This window comes from Myiozetetes cayanensis, unplaced genomic scaffold, assembly GCF_022539395.1.
Source record: "Myiozetetes cayanensis isolate MyiCay16 unplaced genomic scaffold, myiCay2020 scf43, whole genome shotgun sequence".
Taxonomy (NCBI): Eukaryota; Metazoa; Chordata; class Aves; order Passeriformes; family Tyrannidae; genus Myiozetetes; species Myiozetetes cayanensis.
In genome coordinates this window covers 877,372-893,915 of record NW_026087665.1, presented here as the reverse complement: position 1 = coordinate 893,915, position 16,544 = coordinate 877,372, and the positions used below count along the sequence as shown (strand labels likewise).

The following is a 16,544-nucleotide window of genomic DNA, read 5'->3' as shown; positions in this document are numbered from 1 at the left end:
CTTACGTGGCCGTGACAAAGTCTCAGCAGCAGCGAGAAAGTTCTCAGCAGCAGCAAAAGGCAGCTCAGCGGCATGCGATCTCTGGGGCTGAGAAGCGGTGAAAGCGGAACTGGGGGGTCAGCGGCCGTCTGATCCCTCCGGGTAGCAGCTTCTCGAGGTCCCGCCCGAGCGATTCTTCGTTCGCTTCTTGTCGTCGAGTTCTCTTCTATCTTCCTTTGCAATCACGTCGGGAGTTCACCATGCGTCGCGGTCGAGGCGGGAAGGCTACATGGGTTTCAGGATACCAGCAGCTTTTTTATTGCAACAGTGCATCTACCTTTATACAGTTCTGGGGTGACACATGTACACACAGCATTGGTTTACCACTTCATAACAACTCATGATTGCACATACAGCCACATGTCCTAACACAATAGGCTGACATTCTAATAGGAAACCCACTGTGTCACAGTCCTACTGTCCGTGGTTAACCCTCTGCCAGGTGTAAGAAGTTCCATTTTCAGTATCTCAGTTTACTGAGAGCCCAGAGCCAGCTGGGCTCCCCAACACCCCTGCATCTCTGAGTCGAGTTAGTCTTGTAATCTGGAAGCAGAAAAGGGTAGTTCTTGTCCCTGTGGGTTGACGGGTGATGGGAGGGAACGGGGACAGTTGGCTCCTTCTGGGCTAAGCTTCTTTGCTCAGGGTGGAGTTCCTGGACCCTGATTGCTCCACCCGCCGGTGCTTTCTGAAAGCAGAGGGGGAGAGCTCAGGGATGCTCCAGGGCAGAGACGTTGTGGGGGTGCAGAAATGCCCTGGGGCATCCCCTGCCCTCGTGTCCCACTGCCGCTGTGTGGGGCAGAAGGGGACTCACCTGCGTCTCCCCACGGCAAGCAGCAGCAGGGCAGCTACGGCCGCGGCTCCCAGCAGCCCGGCCAGGAGCGCTGTGATGAGCAGCAGCTGCGAGTTCCCTGCGGAATAGAAGGAGGGGCTGGCACGGCCTTGGCGGGCTTTGCTCCGTGCCCCAGGGCGGGGCGGCTCGGGCGCCCCATGCCGTCCCCGCGGGTGGCACCTACCCCAGGGGACGAGGAGGCTGCGGGTGCCCAGGCTGCGGTGGCGCACGCGGCAGGCGTAGCTGTGCCCGTCCTGGGGGGCCACGGCCAGGACGCTGCGGAGCTGGTAGGTGAGGTCAGCGTTGGGCAGGACGGGGCCGGTGCTGAGCTGCGGGCCCGGAGGCACCTCCTGGCCATCCCTGAGCCAGGCCACGCTGATGGGCCGGGGGTAGAAGGCGGTGACATGGCAGACCAGCAGCAGCTGCTGTGGGCTGGGCGTGCGGGCAAAGACCGTGACCACGGGCAGCTCTGGGGGATGGGAGCAAAGGGAAGCCCTGGTTGGGCAGGGCTTGGCCCCAGGGCTTTGGGGTGGCCGTGGCAGGGTCAGGGTGGTCTCACCTTGTCTCTCCAGAGCTGCCCTCCCGTAGCTCAGAAACCTCTCCATGGCATCGACGCAGGCATCACTGAAGATGACATCCAGCCCACTCACTGAGGGCGGTGTAGTTCTTGAGGAAGGCCAGGACATACCGGGACAGGTCGGTGTCCTGGGAGAGGGTCCAGGTATCGTTCTCTGTGTCAAACCTAAGGAAATCCTGCCCATTGTAGCCCACATAGGCAAAGGCCCGAGAGCTCCTGTTGGGGTAGCGCTCACAGCCTATCATGCACTGAGCCACAAAGGGGTCTGGAGGGGCAGAGAGAGAGAGAGAGGTTGCATGAGGGGCTGGGATTGCCTTGCTGTGGACATGATCAGTGTCCAGCACTTGCCAGATCCTTCCCCAGTACCCAGCTGCTGTTCAGAGAGGGGAGGCAGTGAAGACTGGATACTCACAGGACACATCCCTCTGCATGGCCCCTTCATTGATCAGGTGGCTGAACCTCAACAAATAGATCCTGAACATATTCTCAATGTTGTCCCAGTCCTTGTGGGGTAGGGCTGGATGCACCCAGGGCTGGTGGAAGTGGATGGACCAGGTGTGCTTATCAAGAGAACCAAGTTCGATGTCTTCAAGCAGGAGCAGCACCTCCATCTCCACAAAGGAGGTGTTTTGGAAGGTGGAGGTGTGGAGCAGCCGGAGAGTGACGGTACCTACAAGAGACAGGGGTTGGCAGGGAGGAGATGGGAGTGGGAGAAGAGGGCCAGGGAAAGTGGAGGGGCTGACAGGCAGGTCCTGGAGGTTGCAGTGATCTGTGGGCCCCCCTGGGCCCCTACAGCCTTGGCAGCCCCGGTTCCCACCCCCTACACCCACCCCAGGTGGCTGCATCCCTGCCGAGGAGGAGGTGTGGAGCCAGGGAACGAGGAGGGGTGAGGGAGGAAGAGCCAAAAGTGGATGCGGAGCAGGAAGCCTCTTGCCCAGGGAGTCCCACGGGGCCATGGGAGCAGCTGTGGATGAGCCAAGGCTCCCACTTACCCTCCAGAGTTGCCCATGTGCCAGAGAGGAGGAAGAGGTAGAGCAGGAGGAGGAGGCAGCAGCAGCGAGGGGGCTGCATGGTGCCAGCAGTGAGGCCCAGAGTGTGCAGCAGTGGTGCAGCAGCAGCAGCAGGATGAGGCTGTGTGAGGTGAGGCTGGAGATGTCTCAGGCTGGCTCTGCCTGGGCAGCTGTGCTGGTGCTCATGGCCCTGGCAGCCAATGGGGCTGGCCCTGAGGTTTAGGGGAGGGCTCTGAAGTTCCCCCTTGGGGTGGGCTGGGGCAGCCTGGGTATGACTGTGAGTGTTGGGGGAATTTGCTTGTGAGCAAGGTCAGCCCACTGCACGCAGGGGTGATCCCTTAGGGCCAAGGCAGCAGCTGGACAATTAGGGTGGTGTGGGTGAACTGAGCCCTCTTTTCAGGGGCTGCATCCACTGCCCTGATGCCGTAGCCTGGACTGCCAGTTGTGCCTGGCATGTGTCACCCTGCCCAGAACAGACACCACCACCCACTCTGCACTGCCAGCTGGGTTCACACCAACGGGGCTGCCTTTCCCTCAGGGCAGGCGAAGCCCCTTCCCACCTCATGGCTTCATTCTGGGCTCTGTGTGCCCCAAGGCTGTGTGCCCATCCCATGCCTCTTTGTCACCTGCCAACCACACCACAGCCAGGCCTCACTGATGGGCTGTGGCTACAGAAGCTGGTGATGTGGCAAACCTGCAGGAGAAGAGCAGGCCTGCAGCCTGGCACTTCCCTTTCCTTCTCACCAGCTTTGGTAGGGAACCCTGTCCCCTGCTGAAGAGTCCCCTGTGCATGGGAACAGGAACGGTGGGAGCCATTCCCCTGCTCTGGCCCCACTGGCACCAGTGTCCATTGCTGGATCAATATTGGGGTGACCAGAGCCAGTCTCACCCCCCGTGTCCCTGATCCACTGCTGCTCCCTCACCTGCAGTTTCTGTTCCCATTTCCTGGAGGGAGCCCAAGTTGAGGGCAAAGGCAGAGCTGAAACCACATTTGAGGGGAAGTCTGAGATGGGGTGCCCTGATAACAACCAAACACAACCAGAGCAGAGGTGTGTGCCCACCCTGGTGTTTGACCCCTCCAAGCACAACTGGATCCAGGTGTCACTGCTCCATGTCTCCATTTTTGGTGTCTCCAGCTGTGGGGACACGGGGAAGGCCCATGTGGTGCTGCTGCAGGCTGAGGTCCAGCCCCTTGTGACACTGAGTCAGTCGTGGGGACACAAGGACACCAACCCCCTTCCCTTCCATGGAGCTGTCCCAGAGAGAAGTAGGGATGCTGTGGTGGCCTGGCAGGCCCAGAAATGGCACCACCTTCCCCAGCAGCGTCACCCAGGGGAGTTCCAGCTCTGCCACCACAAAGATCCTTTGGAGCCAGCAGTGCTGGGCCCAGAGGGGAGTGTTCAGCAGGGATTTTCTGGCTCACAGGTGGCTGCCAGACTGATCTTGGGAAATTTTGCAGTGCAATCAAAGCTTTGGAAGCTGCGTGTTCAAGTTGATTGGGAGCATGAACTAAACACCTTCCTGTGTCTGTCTGACCTGCGCTGTCTCAATGGGACAGGGGCTTCCTTTTCCTCCTTTATTAGAAGCCTTGGGGGCACTTCACCCCCATGTGCACAGTTCCTCATTTCCCTGCCATAGGTAAGAACATGTTCATGTGTGCACAGGCACACCTGCACTTTTTCTTCCCCCTTGCCCTGGTGTTGCCTGCAATTGGTGCCGATAATTCTGTGGTGCTCCAGCTTCCATTTGCAGCTGATCAAAACCTGCCCCAAGCCCACCCAGCTCCTGGGGAAAGGCAGGTGATCTTAGTGAAAATATGAATGTTGTCTTTTGATTTTATTATACACATCTGCAGCTCCCCCATATTACACCAGAGTTTCAGTGTTACTCAGGGCTTTGTAAAGCCATTTGTGGCCAGGTTCTGTTAGTTCATGTGAAAAAGTTCAGTCTCAGAACAAATATTTCTGGAATATGGTTAATAAAGGCAGATTTCTAGGAAAAAACCCACAACAATCTAGAAAATGAAAGTAGAAGGATTCAGCTTTCCACCTACTGATAAAAATGTTATTGTACCAGAAGAGGGAGAAATTGCCACTGGGCACTTAGGGGCCCTAGAGCCTCAGTGGGTGCATAAGGCAGTGCCACAAGAGGTGTAACAAGTGAGGAGGTCTCAGCCCTGCATCTGTGTCTGCTTAGCAAATGCAGGTGAGTGAGGAGCCACCCAGGTTTCTCCCCTGCATCTCTGAGTCGAGTTAGTCTTGTAATCCTGAAGCAGAAAAGGGTAGTTCTTGTCCCTGTGGGTTGACGGGTGATGGGAGGGAACAGGGACAGTTGGCTCCTTCTGGGCTAAGCTTCTTTGCTCAGGATGGAGTTCCTGGACTCTGATTGCTCCATCCTGTGGTGCTTTCTGAAAGCAGAGGGGCAGAGCTCAGGGATGCTCCAGGGCAGAGACGTTGTGGGGGTGCAGAAATGCCCTGGGGCATCCCCTGCCCTCGTGTCCCACTGCCGCTGTGTGGGGCAGAAGGGGACTCACCTGCGTCTCCACACGGCAAGCAGCAGCAGGGCAGCTACGGCCGCGGCTCCCAGCAGCCCGGCCAGGAGCGCTGTGATGAGCAGCAGCTGCGAGTTCCCTGCGGAATAGAAGGAGGGGCTGGCACGGCCTTGGCGGGCTTTGCTCCGTGCCCCAGGGCGGGGCGGCTCGGGCGCCCCATGCCGTCCCCGCGGGTGGCACCTACCCCAGGGGACGAGGAGGCTGCGGGTGCCCAGGCTGCGGTGGCGCACGCGGCAGGCGTAGCTGTGCCCGTCCTGGGGGGCCACGGCCAGGACGCTGCGGAGCTGGTAGGTGAGGTCAGCGTTGGGCAGGACGGGGCCGGTGCTGAGCTGCGGGCCCGGAGGCACCTCCTGGCCATCCCTGAGCCAGGCCACGCTGATGGGCCGGGGGTAGAAGGCGGTGACATGGCAGACCAGCAGCAGCTGCTGTGGGCTGGGCGTGCGGGCAAAGACCGTGACCACGGGCAGCTCTGGGGGATGGGAGCAAAGGGAAGCCCTGGTTGGGCAGGGCTTGGCCCCAGGGCTTTGGGGTGGCCGTGACAGGGTCAGGGTGGTCTCACCTTGTCTCTCCAGAGCTGCCCTCCCGTAGCTCAGAAACCTCTCCATGGCATCGACACAGGTATCATTGAAGAGGACCTCGACCAGCTCACTGAAGGCGGTGTAGTTCTTGAGTAAGGCCAGGATGTACCGGGACAGGTCGGTGTCCTGGGAGAGGGTCCAGGTAACATTGTCTGTGTCAAAGCTGAGGAAATCCTGCCCGTTGTAGCCCACATAGGCGAAAACCCGAGAGGTCCTGTTGGGGTAGAGCTCACAGCCTGCCCTGCACTGAACCACAAAGGAGTCTGGAGGGGCAGAGAGGAGAGAGAGGTTGCATGAGGGGCTGGGATTGCCTTGCTGTGGACATGATCAGTGTCCCCTGTACAGTGCCAGCACTTGTCAGATCCTTCCCCAGTACCCAGCTGCTGTTCAGAGAGGGGAGGCAGTGAAGACTGGATACTCACAGGGCACATCCTTCTGCATGGCCCCTTCATTGATCAGCTGGCTGAACTGCTGCAAGTAGATCTTGAGCATGTTGTCAATGGTGTCCCAGTCCATGCGGGGCAGGGCTTGACGCACCCAGGGATGGTAGAAGTGGATGGACCAGGTGTGCTTATCAAGAGAACCTAGTTCGATGTCTTCCAGCAGGCCCAGCCCCTCTGTCTCCACAAAGGAGGTGTTTTGGAAGGTGGAGGTCTGGAGCAGTCGGAAAGTGACGGTCCCTACATGAGACAGGGGTTGGCAGGGAGGAGATGGGAGTGGGAGGAGAGGGACAGGGAAAGTGGAGGGGCTGACAGGCAGGTCCTTGAGGTTGCAATGATCTGTGGGCCCCCCTTGGCTCCTACAGCCTTGGCAGCCCCGGTTCCCACCCCCTGCACCCACCCCAGGTGGCTGCATCCCTGCCGAGGAGGACGTGTGAAGCCAGGGAACGAGGAGGGGTGAGGAAGCAAGAGCCAAAAGTGGATGGGGAGCAGGAAGCCTCTTGCCCAGGGAGTCCCACGGGGCCATGGGAGCAGCTGTGGATGAGCCAAGGCTCCCACTTACCCTCCAGAGTTGCCCATGTGCCAGAGAGGAGGAAGAGGTAGAGCAGGAGGAGGAGGCAGCAGCAGCGAGGGGGCTGCATGGTGCCAGCAGTGAGGCCCAGAGTGTGCAGCAGTGGGTGCAGCAGCAGCAGCAGGACGAGGCTGTGTGAGATGAGGCTGGAGATATCTCAGGCTGGCTCTGCCTGGGCAGCTGTGCTGGTGCTCATGGCCCTGGCAGCCAATGGGGCTGGCCCTGAGGTTTAGGGGAGGGCTCTGAAGTTCCCCCTTGGGGTGGGCTGGGGCAGCCTGGGTATGACTGTGAGTGTTGGGGGAATTTGCTTGTGAGCAAGGTCAGCCCACTGCACGCAGGGGTGATCCCTTAGGGCCAAGGCAGCAGCTGGACAATTAGGGTGGTGTGGGTGAACTGAGCCCTCTTTTCAGGGGCTGCATCCACTGCCCTGATGCCGTAGCCTGGACTGCCAGTTGTGCCTGGCATGTGTCGCCCTGCCCAGAACAGACACCACCATCCACTCTGCACTGCCAGCTGGGTTCACACCAACGGGGCTGCCTTTCCCTCAGGGCAAGTAAAACCCCTTCCCACCTCATGGCTTCATTCTGGGCTCTCTGTGCCCCAGCTTTGGTACGGATCCCTGTCCCCCTGCTGAAGAGTCCCCTGTGCATGGGAACAGGAACGATGGGAGCCATTCCCCTGCTCTGGCCCCACTGGCACCAGTGTCTGGTGCTGGAGGGATATTGGGGTGACCAGAGCCAGTCTCACCCCCCGTGTCCCTGATCCACTGCTGCTCCCTCACCTGCAGTTTCTGTTCCCATTTCCTGGAGGGAGCCCAAGTTGAGGGCAAAGGCAGAGCTGAAACCACATTTGAGGGGAAGTCTGAGATGAGGTGCCCTGATAACAACCAAACACAACCAGAGCAGAGGTGTGTGCCCACCCTGGTGTGTGACCCCTCCAAGCACAACTGGATCCCGGTGTCACTGCTCCATGTCTCCATTTTTGGTGTCTCCAGCTGTGGGGACACGGGGAAGGCCCATGTGGTGCTGCTGCAGGCTGAGGTCCAGCCCCTTGTGACACTGAGTCAGTCGTGGGGACACAAGGACACCAACCCCCTTCCCTTCCATGGAGCTGTCCCAGAGAGAAGTAGGGATGCTGTGGTGGCCTGGCAGGCCCAGAAATGGCACCAACTTCCCCAGCAGCATCACCCAGGGGATGTTCAGCTATGCCACCACGAAGTCCACATCCCTTCCTTTGAAGCCACCAGTGCCCAGAGGGGAGTGTTTGGCTGGTGGGATGGCAAAGCACAGCCCTGGGGCAGCCAGGGAGGGAACGGGCAGAGAGGCTTTTGTCCACCCTGTCCTGTGAGGTGACCACTTGTCCCCACGGTCCCCTCTAAGATGAGTGTTGGGGACATTTTGCTGAGCAGCTGAGGGTTCATTCTCAGCCCTCTTTTCTTGCAGGTGTGTTGTGACCCAGCTGTGGAGGCTGGATAACCAAGGTTGTTGTTAATAATAGTTTCCCTGAGGAGGATTAGTGGGAAATGACACTGAATGACTGGTGTTTATATATATATATGTATATGGCAGGTTTATTTTAAGGCAATGGAAAGGAGGTATGGAGCCATTTTGGTTATTATCTGTCGAAATATAACAGTATAGAAGTGTAAAGACATAATTTTGGAAAATACATAAGGAAAAGAAAGAAAGGATAAGAATAGATATTGGAGTGAATCTCTAAGCTTATTTTGCGTGTTTTTTTTTTTTCCCCAAGAAAAGGTGAAAATTGATTCACAATCATTCAGCAAGTGCTGAGTTCTTCCCTGCATCACATCTTTACCAATGCTGATGGGCAGCATCACGCCGGTGTTTAGAGGAATTGGACTTCATCTCACTGACTAGGCGGCAAGGGATGCTGCATCACTCCCTGGATGTCAACACTGTGGGAAAAGGAAAGATCTTTTGTGCCGGTGTTTCTCAAAGAGGTGCATGTACAGAGAATGTTACAGGTATGCAGGGAGCGATAGCAGCAGAGGTGGAGGACGGAACTGTGTGGGAGCAGAAAGGGAAGACGAGGAGGTGCTGCAGTGTCAGAGAATCGACCTCAGCCTCCCTCGTGGCAGGTCCGGAGCCTCCAGCACACCTGAGATACCACATCAGCAGCACAGCCCTCCTTACCTATCCAGCACCCTCCACCACGTCCTGCCCCGCTGCCCCGCGGAGGGAAGGTGTCCTGGAAGGCACAACATCTGCATTCCAAGATCACCTCGCGTGTGACCGTGGCGGGCCTGCTTTGCCAACAACCCTGCGGACTCTTACTCGGGCACCAACTCTCAGCGGGCACCGCACATCCTGTCCGCGCTTGCAGGAGCCTCACGGCAAAGCACCTACGGCACGAAATCAGTGACCAGGCTGGGCTGCAGAGCCGGGGTGGCCCGGCCGCTCTGAGCCGTGCTGCCCCTCAGGCGGCTGGGCTGGCCTGGGCCGGGTTCGGCTCGGCTCACTCCGCTCCGCCCTCAGCCCCGGCCCCGTGTGAGGCGAGGGCGCGGCGGGGCCGGAGGAAGGGCTGGGATCGGTGTCCGTGAGGGGGTCCCTGCCCTCCATCGGAGCGGGGCGTACCCGGTGGGCATTGGGGCTGTTCGGAGGCCCCTCAGGCCGCCCCTGGTGCTGGGGAGGCGGCGGCATCATCCTCCTCCTCCTCCTCATCATCACCACGACCACCACCACCTCTCGTCTGGCAGCCCCGGCGTTGCCCCAGTGCGTAATCTTTTCGTGTGGCAGAACGAGACGCGGTGAAAGGGTTTTAGGAGTTAAACCTTTGGCTGTCCTGCTTCCCGCAGCCCGGCATTCAGGGAAGGAGAGAGGGAGGATGTCGGTGAAACCCTTCACCTATCCGCTGCCCGAAACAAGGTTCCTGCACGCTGGCAGGGTCGTGTACAAGTTTAAAATCCGCTACGGCAACTTCAGCAAGTAAGTGTGTTAAAGATGAGAAGTCAGTCTGCGGATTGTTGGGTTCATATGGGACCCTAAGTTCAGATCTTTGGGGGTCCTCATTTCCTGCCTTTTATCCCACTGGCCACTGAAAAGTTGCTGCTGATGCTTTCCACACGCTTAGAGAGTAATCCAAGCTGTAAAAAAAAACCCCACTCCTGTTTCATTGCCATGTGTGAATGTTTGTGCTTCGGTGGAAAAGAGGAGGATTTTACAGGTAGTATTTAACTGTAAGGATTTAACAGAGAAACTCTAGAGCCTCTGTGGTGGTTTAAGCCCCACGTGGCTGCAGTGGAGTGAGGGAGACCACTGGAAAGGCAGAAGTAAAAGCGATGGGTTAAGATAAAGGCAGTTGAGTAAGTAAGGCAAAAGATACACATGCAAGCAAAGCAGAGTAAAGGCTTGAGTTCGTTCACTGCTTCCCATGGGCAGGCAGGTGTTTAATCTCCTGGAAAGCAGGTCTTTCCTGTGGTCAGTGCAAAATGGTTACTTAGGAAGACATCTGCCGTGATGCCAAACTTCCCCCCTGCCTTTCTCTGCTCTGTGTTTTGTTCCCAAGCGTGCCATCCTCAGGTCTGGAATATCACTCGGGTCAGTTAGGGTCATCCCCCCCAATCCTTGTTCTCTCCCGACCTCATGTGCACCCTCAACCTGCTTGCTGTGAGGAGCAGAAAAGCCCTTGGCGCTGGGTAAGTATAGCTCAGCAGTAAGGAAAACATCTCTGTGTTATCAACACAATTGACTTCTATCCCAGTCAAAACCAGCACAGCCCTGGAGCTCTGTACTCAGTGTATGTTCTTACTTCCTGGGCTGTTTGTTGTCATCCACGTGCCCTTCTGAAGAGGGAGAGGAGTTCTCATCTCTGACCATGTTCTGGCTGGGCCCCTTGGTGGGGAAGATGTGATCGTGCCTGCCTGCCAGACCATAAACCAGGGAATATTTGTGTGCCTTGGATTCCTTGCACTCCACTTTATTTACTTACTTTCAAGTGACCTTTATGTGGTTTGTTTACTTTTTAATGAGTTTGGATTTTCTTTAAGGCCACCTCTTTTCCTGTGCATTAGATTGTTGGTGCTGGAAGGGCATTCCTCTGTGGGTTTGCACAGGGTGGGGATTAACACACATGTCCTGCCAGTTCTTCCTTTTAGTCCCTTAAGCAGAATGGCACCACAATAGAGGAAGAAGGGAGTGGTTTGAGGGCACCGTTTCAAAAAACCCCAGTCCTGAGGGTTACTGGGGATCAACTGTAAAGGTCTGATCTCTCATCCATTGTATCCACAGATACACAAAACGTTCACAAGGAACAATCCTTGTGGAATGGTGGATGTTTTTAAAGAATAATAGATTAAGAATTCATCTGCCTGCTAAGTATTTTTTTCCTGTGCAGTGGGAACAATGATTTGTTGCTGTTTACACTCTTATATCAAGTGTAGCTCCACTGCTTTTTGATGGGATGGTTCCAACTCTGTTTGTTTCACAGTGCTCCCGATCTCAGTCTTGCTGAAAGTGCTGCCAAGGAGTCAGAGGTAGGAGCTGAGGCAGGTCCTTAGGACCTTGGGTGGGTGTTAAGCTGAACAAATCTTATGTTTGCTGTGGGACAGAGAACATTTTGTCAAATGCAACATCTCAAGGGTGAATAAAGGGGAACTTCTCTGCAGAGTCTGAGGGTGAAAAAATTGACATAAATTAAAAATGTCCTCAGCAGGCAAAATTAGTGTAGAGGAGTCACGCTTTTATTTCAAATATTGCAAAGAAGCTACTGACTGCTAAAACTGGACAAATGGAAACTCCTGATTGTCGAGCTAGTTGCACCCTGTTCCTGTCTGATTCTTCCTCACAGTTATTTTTGCAGGAGTACATTTTTTTCACAGATTCTGAAAATACTGAAAGGTATTAATAGAAAAGCTTTCCTGTTAGTAGAGCAGGAGCTTTTTGGGGCTTAATTGTCGTTCCCTTGTAACTGATTTGGGTCAATATTCAGCAAAAGAGGAATACTTTTATTTTTGCACAAGTAAATGCTACATGTGTTTTGCTGGAAAAAAACCCACCACTTCTTAAATTTAAAACTTATTTAATTTGAAGGCATATCTTCACTCTCCATAGTAATTCTTCTATGTTGATGTAAGGTTAAGATACTCCTTCAATTTCTATGAGTCTGTCAGTGCAGGGCGCTCTAAGATGATCAGAGGGAGTGGAGAGAAGAAGTGGAGGAGGAAAAGCAGAGTATCTAGAACCTGCTTTTCCGTGATTCATGCAAACAGTAAAGCTAATTTTTCCCAATCCTTCAAACTTTAATTGTTACTGTTCTTAATATTGTTGCTTGTTTTTTGTTTTGTTTTGGTTTGGTTTTTTTGTTTGTTTGTTTTTTGGCCTCCCCAGGAAGTGATTCGAGTAATCCTTGGAAACCTTGATGACTTACATCCATTTTCTACAGACCACTTCACTGTCTTTCCGTGTATCCTTTCTTTGCTGTTCATGAAAGAAAAGATTCAATGACCTGTGTGTGTTGGGCATTGCCTAATTCAACATTCACCTGTAGGAGTGTGCTCATCTTTAGCTGGAGCAGGACTCCTTCAAGCTTTGCTGTTTGACACTGGCTGAAGATCCTTCTCAGACGTTGCCTTCACCAGAGAACTGATGTGAAAACAGTGTTTTGCAGTGCTTCCATTAGAACACCCCTGCATTCCAGATCAGATTTGGCCAGAGAAAATGCAGGTGTGCCCAGAAGTCCACCCTCCTGCCACTGCAGGCACAGCCAGTGCGTTATTCCCAAAGGTTCATAAATGGTAAAACTCTATGAATGGTTTTATTCATAGGGTTGGAAGAGCCTGGCAGGTTGGTCTTTTTGCAGGAGGGTGTCAGGAGGGCAGCACAGTTAAGGGAATAGAACACCCAGTACAGGTAACTGATGGGGCAGTGTCAGCTGGGTGAGTGTTTCTTCATAAGGTGCTTTTTCGTGAAGCTCATGGTGGCAGGTTGGATGTGCTCCCTGGTGTACATGTGCAGCATGATGTGGCTTTTGAAGGCACTGTCGGGACTCCTGCTCCTTTGAAATGTTAGTGCTGTGTTTGCAAGCCTTATCATTGTTCTCAGATTTGAGTAAATGGGAGAGAGTGTCGAAGATGAAATTCAAACATGACAACGTCCGTCTTGTGCCTTATCCCTACATTTGCACATTGTATCTAGAACTGAACTCATTTCAGCAAAACGTGTCTTGTGGTAAGTCACTGTGGTTATGTTTGGGTAATTTCTGAAAATACCTGTGATCTGTGTCTTGCATTTCCCTTTCCCTTCTCCTGCTTTGAATGAGAGAGAGCAAAACTGCATGTGGTGTGGTTTGAAACAGAGCCTAATAGTGTGTTCTCTATTGTCCTGTGTTGCTTTTCTAAAATTTCCTGAATTCCTCTTTGCCTTTTCAACCACTGCTCACTCTTCAGCAGGTATTTATTCTTGTGAAGAATAAATAATAACACATAATAACTAATAATAATAATAATAAATTCTAATGAAGTGATGCCCAGTGGCTTCCAACCTTCATTTTTTAATGTCAGTCACTGGGCTGGAGCCATTACGTGGAGCCATTGAAAACATGTTTTTCTTCCTTGTGCTTGACTACATTTGCTGACATCACGCTCTTTGTTTCTAGTTTCCTAAAGAAAGAATGGATTTGTGTTTCTAAATAATGATAGTAATGGTGGTAATAATGTCTTTTGTATCATTATCAAATGTTGTCACCCTCAACAGTGTCTCATTTTCCAGGTTTTCTGTGAATTCCCTGAACAGCCTCGGGCCCCAGCTGTGGGACTCCACATTTAAATTCCCCTGTTGCAAAAACTGAGTGTTCTTACTATTTCCTGTTCTGATTATCAGGCCCTGAAAAAAGTTGCCATTTTTTCTTATGACTGCTTAGCAGGTAATCTGATCTCCTTCATAAAATGGCCAGGCAGTCATTTCTTAGTCTCACCCATTTGCACTCCCTGTCAAACACCCCACGTTTGGATGTAAAAACTGTGGAAAGGTCCAAACTGTTTTTGGCAGCAGCTTATCTTGTTCCTGGAAGATGAGGTGCAATGCAAAAATACACTTTTCAGTTGGTTACAGAGAGTCCAGTCTAAATAATCACCAAGTTTTATACCTCTGTTTACAGGTAAAGAAGTAAACAGGGGCAGTGATGAGCTTGTAAGTTGTACCTTTGTTTTTGTTTGTTTTGTTTTTTTTTTTTAATTTGTGTTCAAAGTATTCTGGAGAAACAGAATGTGTATATTTAGGCAATGCTGCAGTTCTTGTACTTCTAGGAGCTGGTCAGTGTAAACTGTCACTGAGTCTCACCTAGAGCCACCCAGCAGGAGAGAAATCTTCCTCTCAGTTCCAGTGGGGTTGGAATGCAGTCCTGCCATAAACAGCAGTGTTAAGCTAATTTGGTAATTTTTGTGTAATGAGAGCTCAGGGTGGGTTTGTTTTCAGTATAGGTGAGTGTCTGAAGATGGAGTGAATTAATGAAGGTGTCCTGTCCAAATTTCCCCTAAGAATGTCTCTGCTGTCTCTGCTAGCATTACATTCCTGCTACTTACATTGCTAGGCAGTCCTCTGAAGATGGAGCAAATAGGATGTCCTGGAATGCAGGATTTTGTTTAAAACTGTTGAGCATAATTCTCTGGATGGCCTCCCAGTGCTTATCTTAGTCCTGAACCCTTCTTCTGTTTTCATTCTATAAACAGGAATGACTTTGCAAAATACAAATGTATATTAACTCTGAATTTTGTTCCAAAGTAGAGAAGTCAAAATCACTTGTTATCAATGCCAAGTTTGCAATGTTTTGAAGGTCAGGAGAAGAAATGAAGTATCAGAAAATACTGCAGTGGAAGAAGCAGTGAAGAGGAGGAGAGTGGAAGTTGGAGCGGAGAACTCATGCCCACAATTGCATATGGACAGGTGAGTTGAATGACAAAATAATCTCCCTGGATATATCTCCCTGGTATTTTTAATGTCTCTTTTATGCCTCTAAATTTAATGTTTCTGGTGTCCTCACGTTTCATTTCTGTGCAATCCTTTGCCCTGTTTTTCTTCTTCCTCCTCTTCCATAAGTAACAGAATCCCAGTGGCATTGCTCATACTGGTGGAAAAAAGTGTTCTTGTGCTTCCCAGCTTCCCATGCCATGGACCAGACCTCTGCCTGTTTAATTCCTCTGTGTTCACATAATCTTTTGACTCACAGTGGGGTTAAGAGCTCGGCAGCCAGACAGATTGCATGTGTTGTCTCTGCACATGAGTATTCTCATCTTTCCTGCTTTCCAATGAAATACTTGGAGCAGCCATTTACAAGATTGCTTCCTTTTTGTGACATTTTGTAAACTCAGTTCTTACTTACTTGACTTATTTTTAGAACTGGAGCTGACTCTGTTCACCAGATGAGTAAAGCAGAGCATGGATTTGAAAAGGTGAGTTAGAGAATATTCAGAAGGAAACAACAGCACCTGTTTAGTCCTTGTCCCTAACACCTGTGTCCTCCTGGCTGTCAGTCATCCTCCCAAATGTCCCTGGTATGTTAAAGTCTAAATTAATTACAGCTTTATGTTAGGCCTGTGAATGTCCTGAGGAGGGAGGTGTAAAAATATCTTCATGAAGAAAGTCCTCATAGTAGCAGAAAAAAACCCCAAACCCCAAAAGAACAAGAGAGCAGACCTTGCCTTTTAGTACTTTTAGCACTTGCTTAGCAAGCAAGCAAACTAAAATCTCTGCACAATAGAATTTTGCATTGTGTAACAGTTCTTGGGTTCCTTTTCCTTTCAGAATTCTTCCAGAGCAAATGAGTGCAAGTTTAGCCCAGCATCCCTTACTAAAGACTGTGAGTAAGGAATTCCTGGATTGTCCCATTCCACTGGGTGTGCAGGGAGCATGGAGTGAGTGAGGTTGTGGTTTTGCTCTTGCTGCTGTTCCTTACAGGGAAATGTGTGGAATCTGCCCTTGAACAAGGAACAGCAGCCAGTCAGGCTGAGGGTGCAGTGCAGATGCAGCAGCAAATGGACCAAACAGGAAAGAAAGGAAACGGGAAGTCGGAAGGAAGAAGTCTCTCAGCGTTCTGGAGAAGGTACTAATCCTGCAGCAGTGAGCAGATGCTGCCCTGGCCCTGTCTAAGCCCGTGCCAGGGGCTGATTTTGGCAGTTCAGGGGATTTTGCACAATTCTGGAGGATGGAGACCTCTTTTCTGTGGTTAAACCAAAGTCTCCAAAGGGCAAAGAAACATTCGGGAATGTCCTTTTATATCGTGCTAAGGTGCAGCATTCCCAATAAACATTCTTCTCCTGAGCTGTCTTTGGGAAAGAACACAAGAGGGCCACTGAATCTCTGTCACAGCCCTTACACAAAGTGGCTGTTCTTGGCTGGGGAGTGCATGGCAGCAGTTGGACACTGGGAGCAGCTTTTTAGTGAGATGCAGCTTTGTAGTGAGTTAATTTTGTAAGAGATAAAACTTGTTCTTAATTGTAGTGTTTGCCATCCCTTTAATGACTGAGACCAGACCGTCAGGGCACAAGTCATTCTTTGTTTCCTCCATTTTTCCAGTTTCTTTCTGTGTTGTTTTGTACTGGCATTGTGTCTTTCTGTTGGACAGAAATTGCCCCTTTCTCAACTCTCAGAGAAGTATTTTAAGTCTAATGTGCTCTTTTTGTTCTTGTTTCCCCAGCATCATCATTTTGCCACTGCAGCACCTTTTTGGTGGAAAGAACTGACCTGGTAGTACTAATTGTTGTGGAAAGGTAAATTTGTAGCATGATTGTTGGGTTGTGTTGTTTCTTCTGTAACTCAGTTTTTCATGTTGCTCGTCTCAGCTGTTAAAAACTTTAAATTAAATTCTACTTCATTTACATTTTCATAGTAATGTTCTGAAGATGCTGGGTTAGAATGTCTTTTTCTTCACAACTTGGAGTTTTTGGAAATAAAGCAAAAAAACTTTTGAGGTTTGGATCCTTAAGCATCATAAA

The 16,544-nt window shown here is 51.8% G+C and overlaps 2 protein-coding genes and 1 pseudogene across 2 annotated transcripts; 1 reads left to right on the top strand and 2 right to left on the bottom strand.

Moving 5' to 3' along the window:
• Nucleotides 1–663: 663 nt before the first annotated feature.
• On the bottom strand, nt 664–2,516 carry LOC126648029 (T-cell surface glycoprotein CD1b-3-like; annotated as a pseudogene).
• A 2,285-nt stretch (nt 2,517–4,801) lies between these two features.
• Nucleotides 4,802–6,665, bottom strand: LOC126648030 (antigen-presenting glycoprotein CD1d-like). The gene is made up of 6 exons (XM_050330677.1): nt 6,587–6,665; nt 6,007–6,264; nt 5,566–5,847; nt 5,191–5,475; nt 4,989–5,085; nt 4,802–4,862 (listed from the first exon to the last, which is right to left on the bottom strand). Exons 1-6 carry the CDS (start codon nt 6,663–6,665, stop codon nt 4,802–4,804), a joined length of 1,062 nt encoding a protein of 353 aa, XP_050186634.1.
• Nucleotides 6,666–9,442: 2,777 nt separating this feature from the next.
• On the top strand, nt 9,443–16,292 carry MAJIN (membrane anchored junction protein). The gene is made up of 10 exons (XM_050330694.1): nt 9,443–9,543; nt 11,045–11,090; nt 11,944–12,019; nt 12,658–12,783; nt 13,712–13,743; nt 14,387–14,496; nt 14,948–15,002; nt 15,355–15,409; nt 15,508–15,652; nt 16,247–16,292. The coding sequence occupies exons 1-10, from the start codon at nt 9,443–9,445 to the stop codon at nt 16,290–16,292; spliced, it is 792 nt and encodes a 263-aa protein (XP_050186651.1).
• The last annotated feature ends 252 nt before the right edge of the window (nt 16,293–16,544 follow it).

What these genes read in the sequence shown, in the direction of transcription:
- LOC126648030 (XM_050330677.1), bottom strand. Translation starts at nt 6,665, where the DNA reads ATGCAGCCCCCTCGCTGCTGCTGCCTCCTCCTCCTGCTCTACCTCTTC. An exon ending in CACATGGGCAACTCTGGAGG is followed by an intron (nt 6,265 to 6,586) that starts GTAAGTGGGAGC and finishes TGTCTCATGTAG; the next exon opens with GGACCGTCACTTTCCGACTG. An exon ending in CTTGCCGTGTGGAGACGCAG is followed by an intron (nt 4,863 to 4,988) that starts GTGAGTCCCCTT and finishes CTCTGCTTTCAG; the next exon opens with AAAGCACCACAGGATGGAGC.
- MAJIN (XM_050330694.1), top strand. Translation starts at nt 9,443, where the DNA reads ATGTCGGTGAAACCCTTCACCTATCCGCTGCCCGAAACAAGGTTCCTG. An exon ending in ACAGGGGCAGTGATGAGCTT is followed by an intron (nt 13,744 to 14,386) that starts GTAAGTTGTACC and finishes AATGTTTTGAAG; the next exon opens with GTCAGGAGAAGAAATGAAGT. An exon ending in CCACAATTGCATATGGACAG is followed by an intron (nt 14,497 to 14,947) that starts GTGAGTTGAATG and finishes ACTTATTTTTAG; the next exon opens with AACTGGAGCTGACTCTGTTC.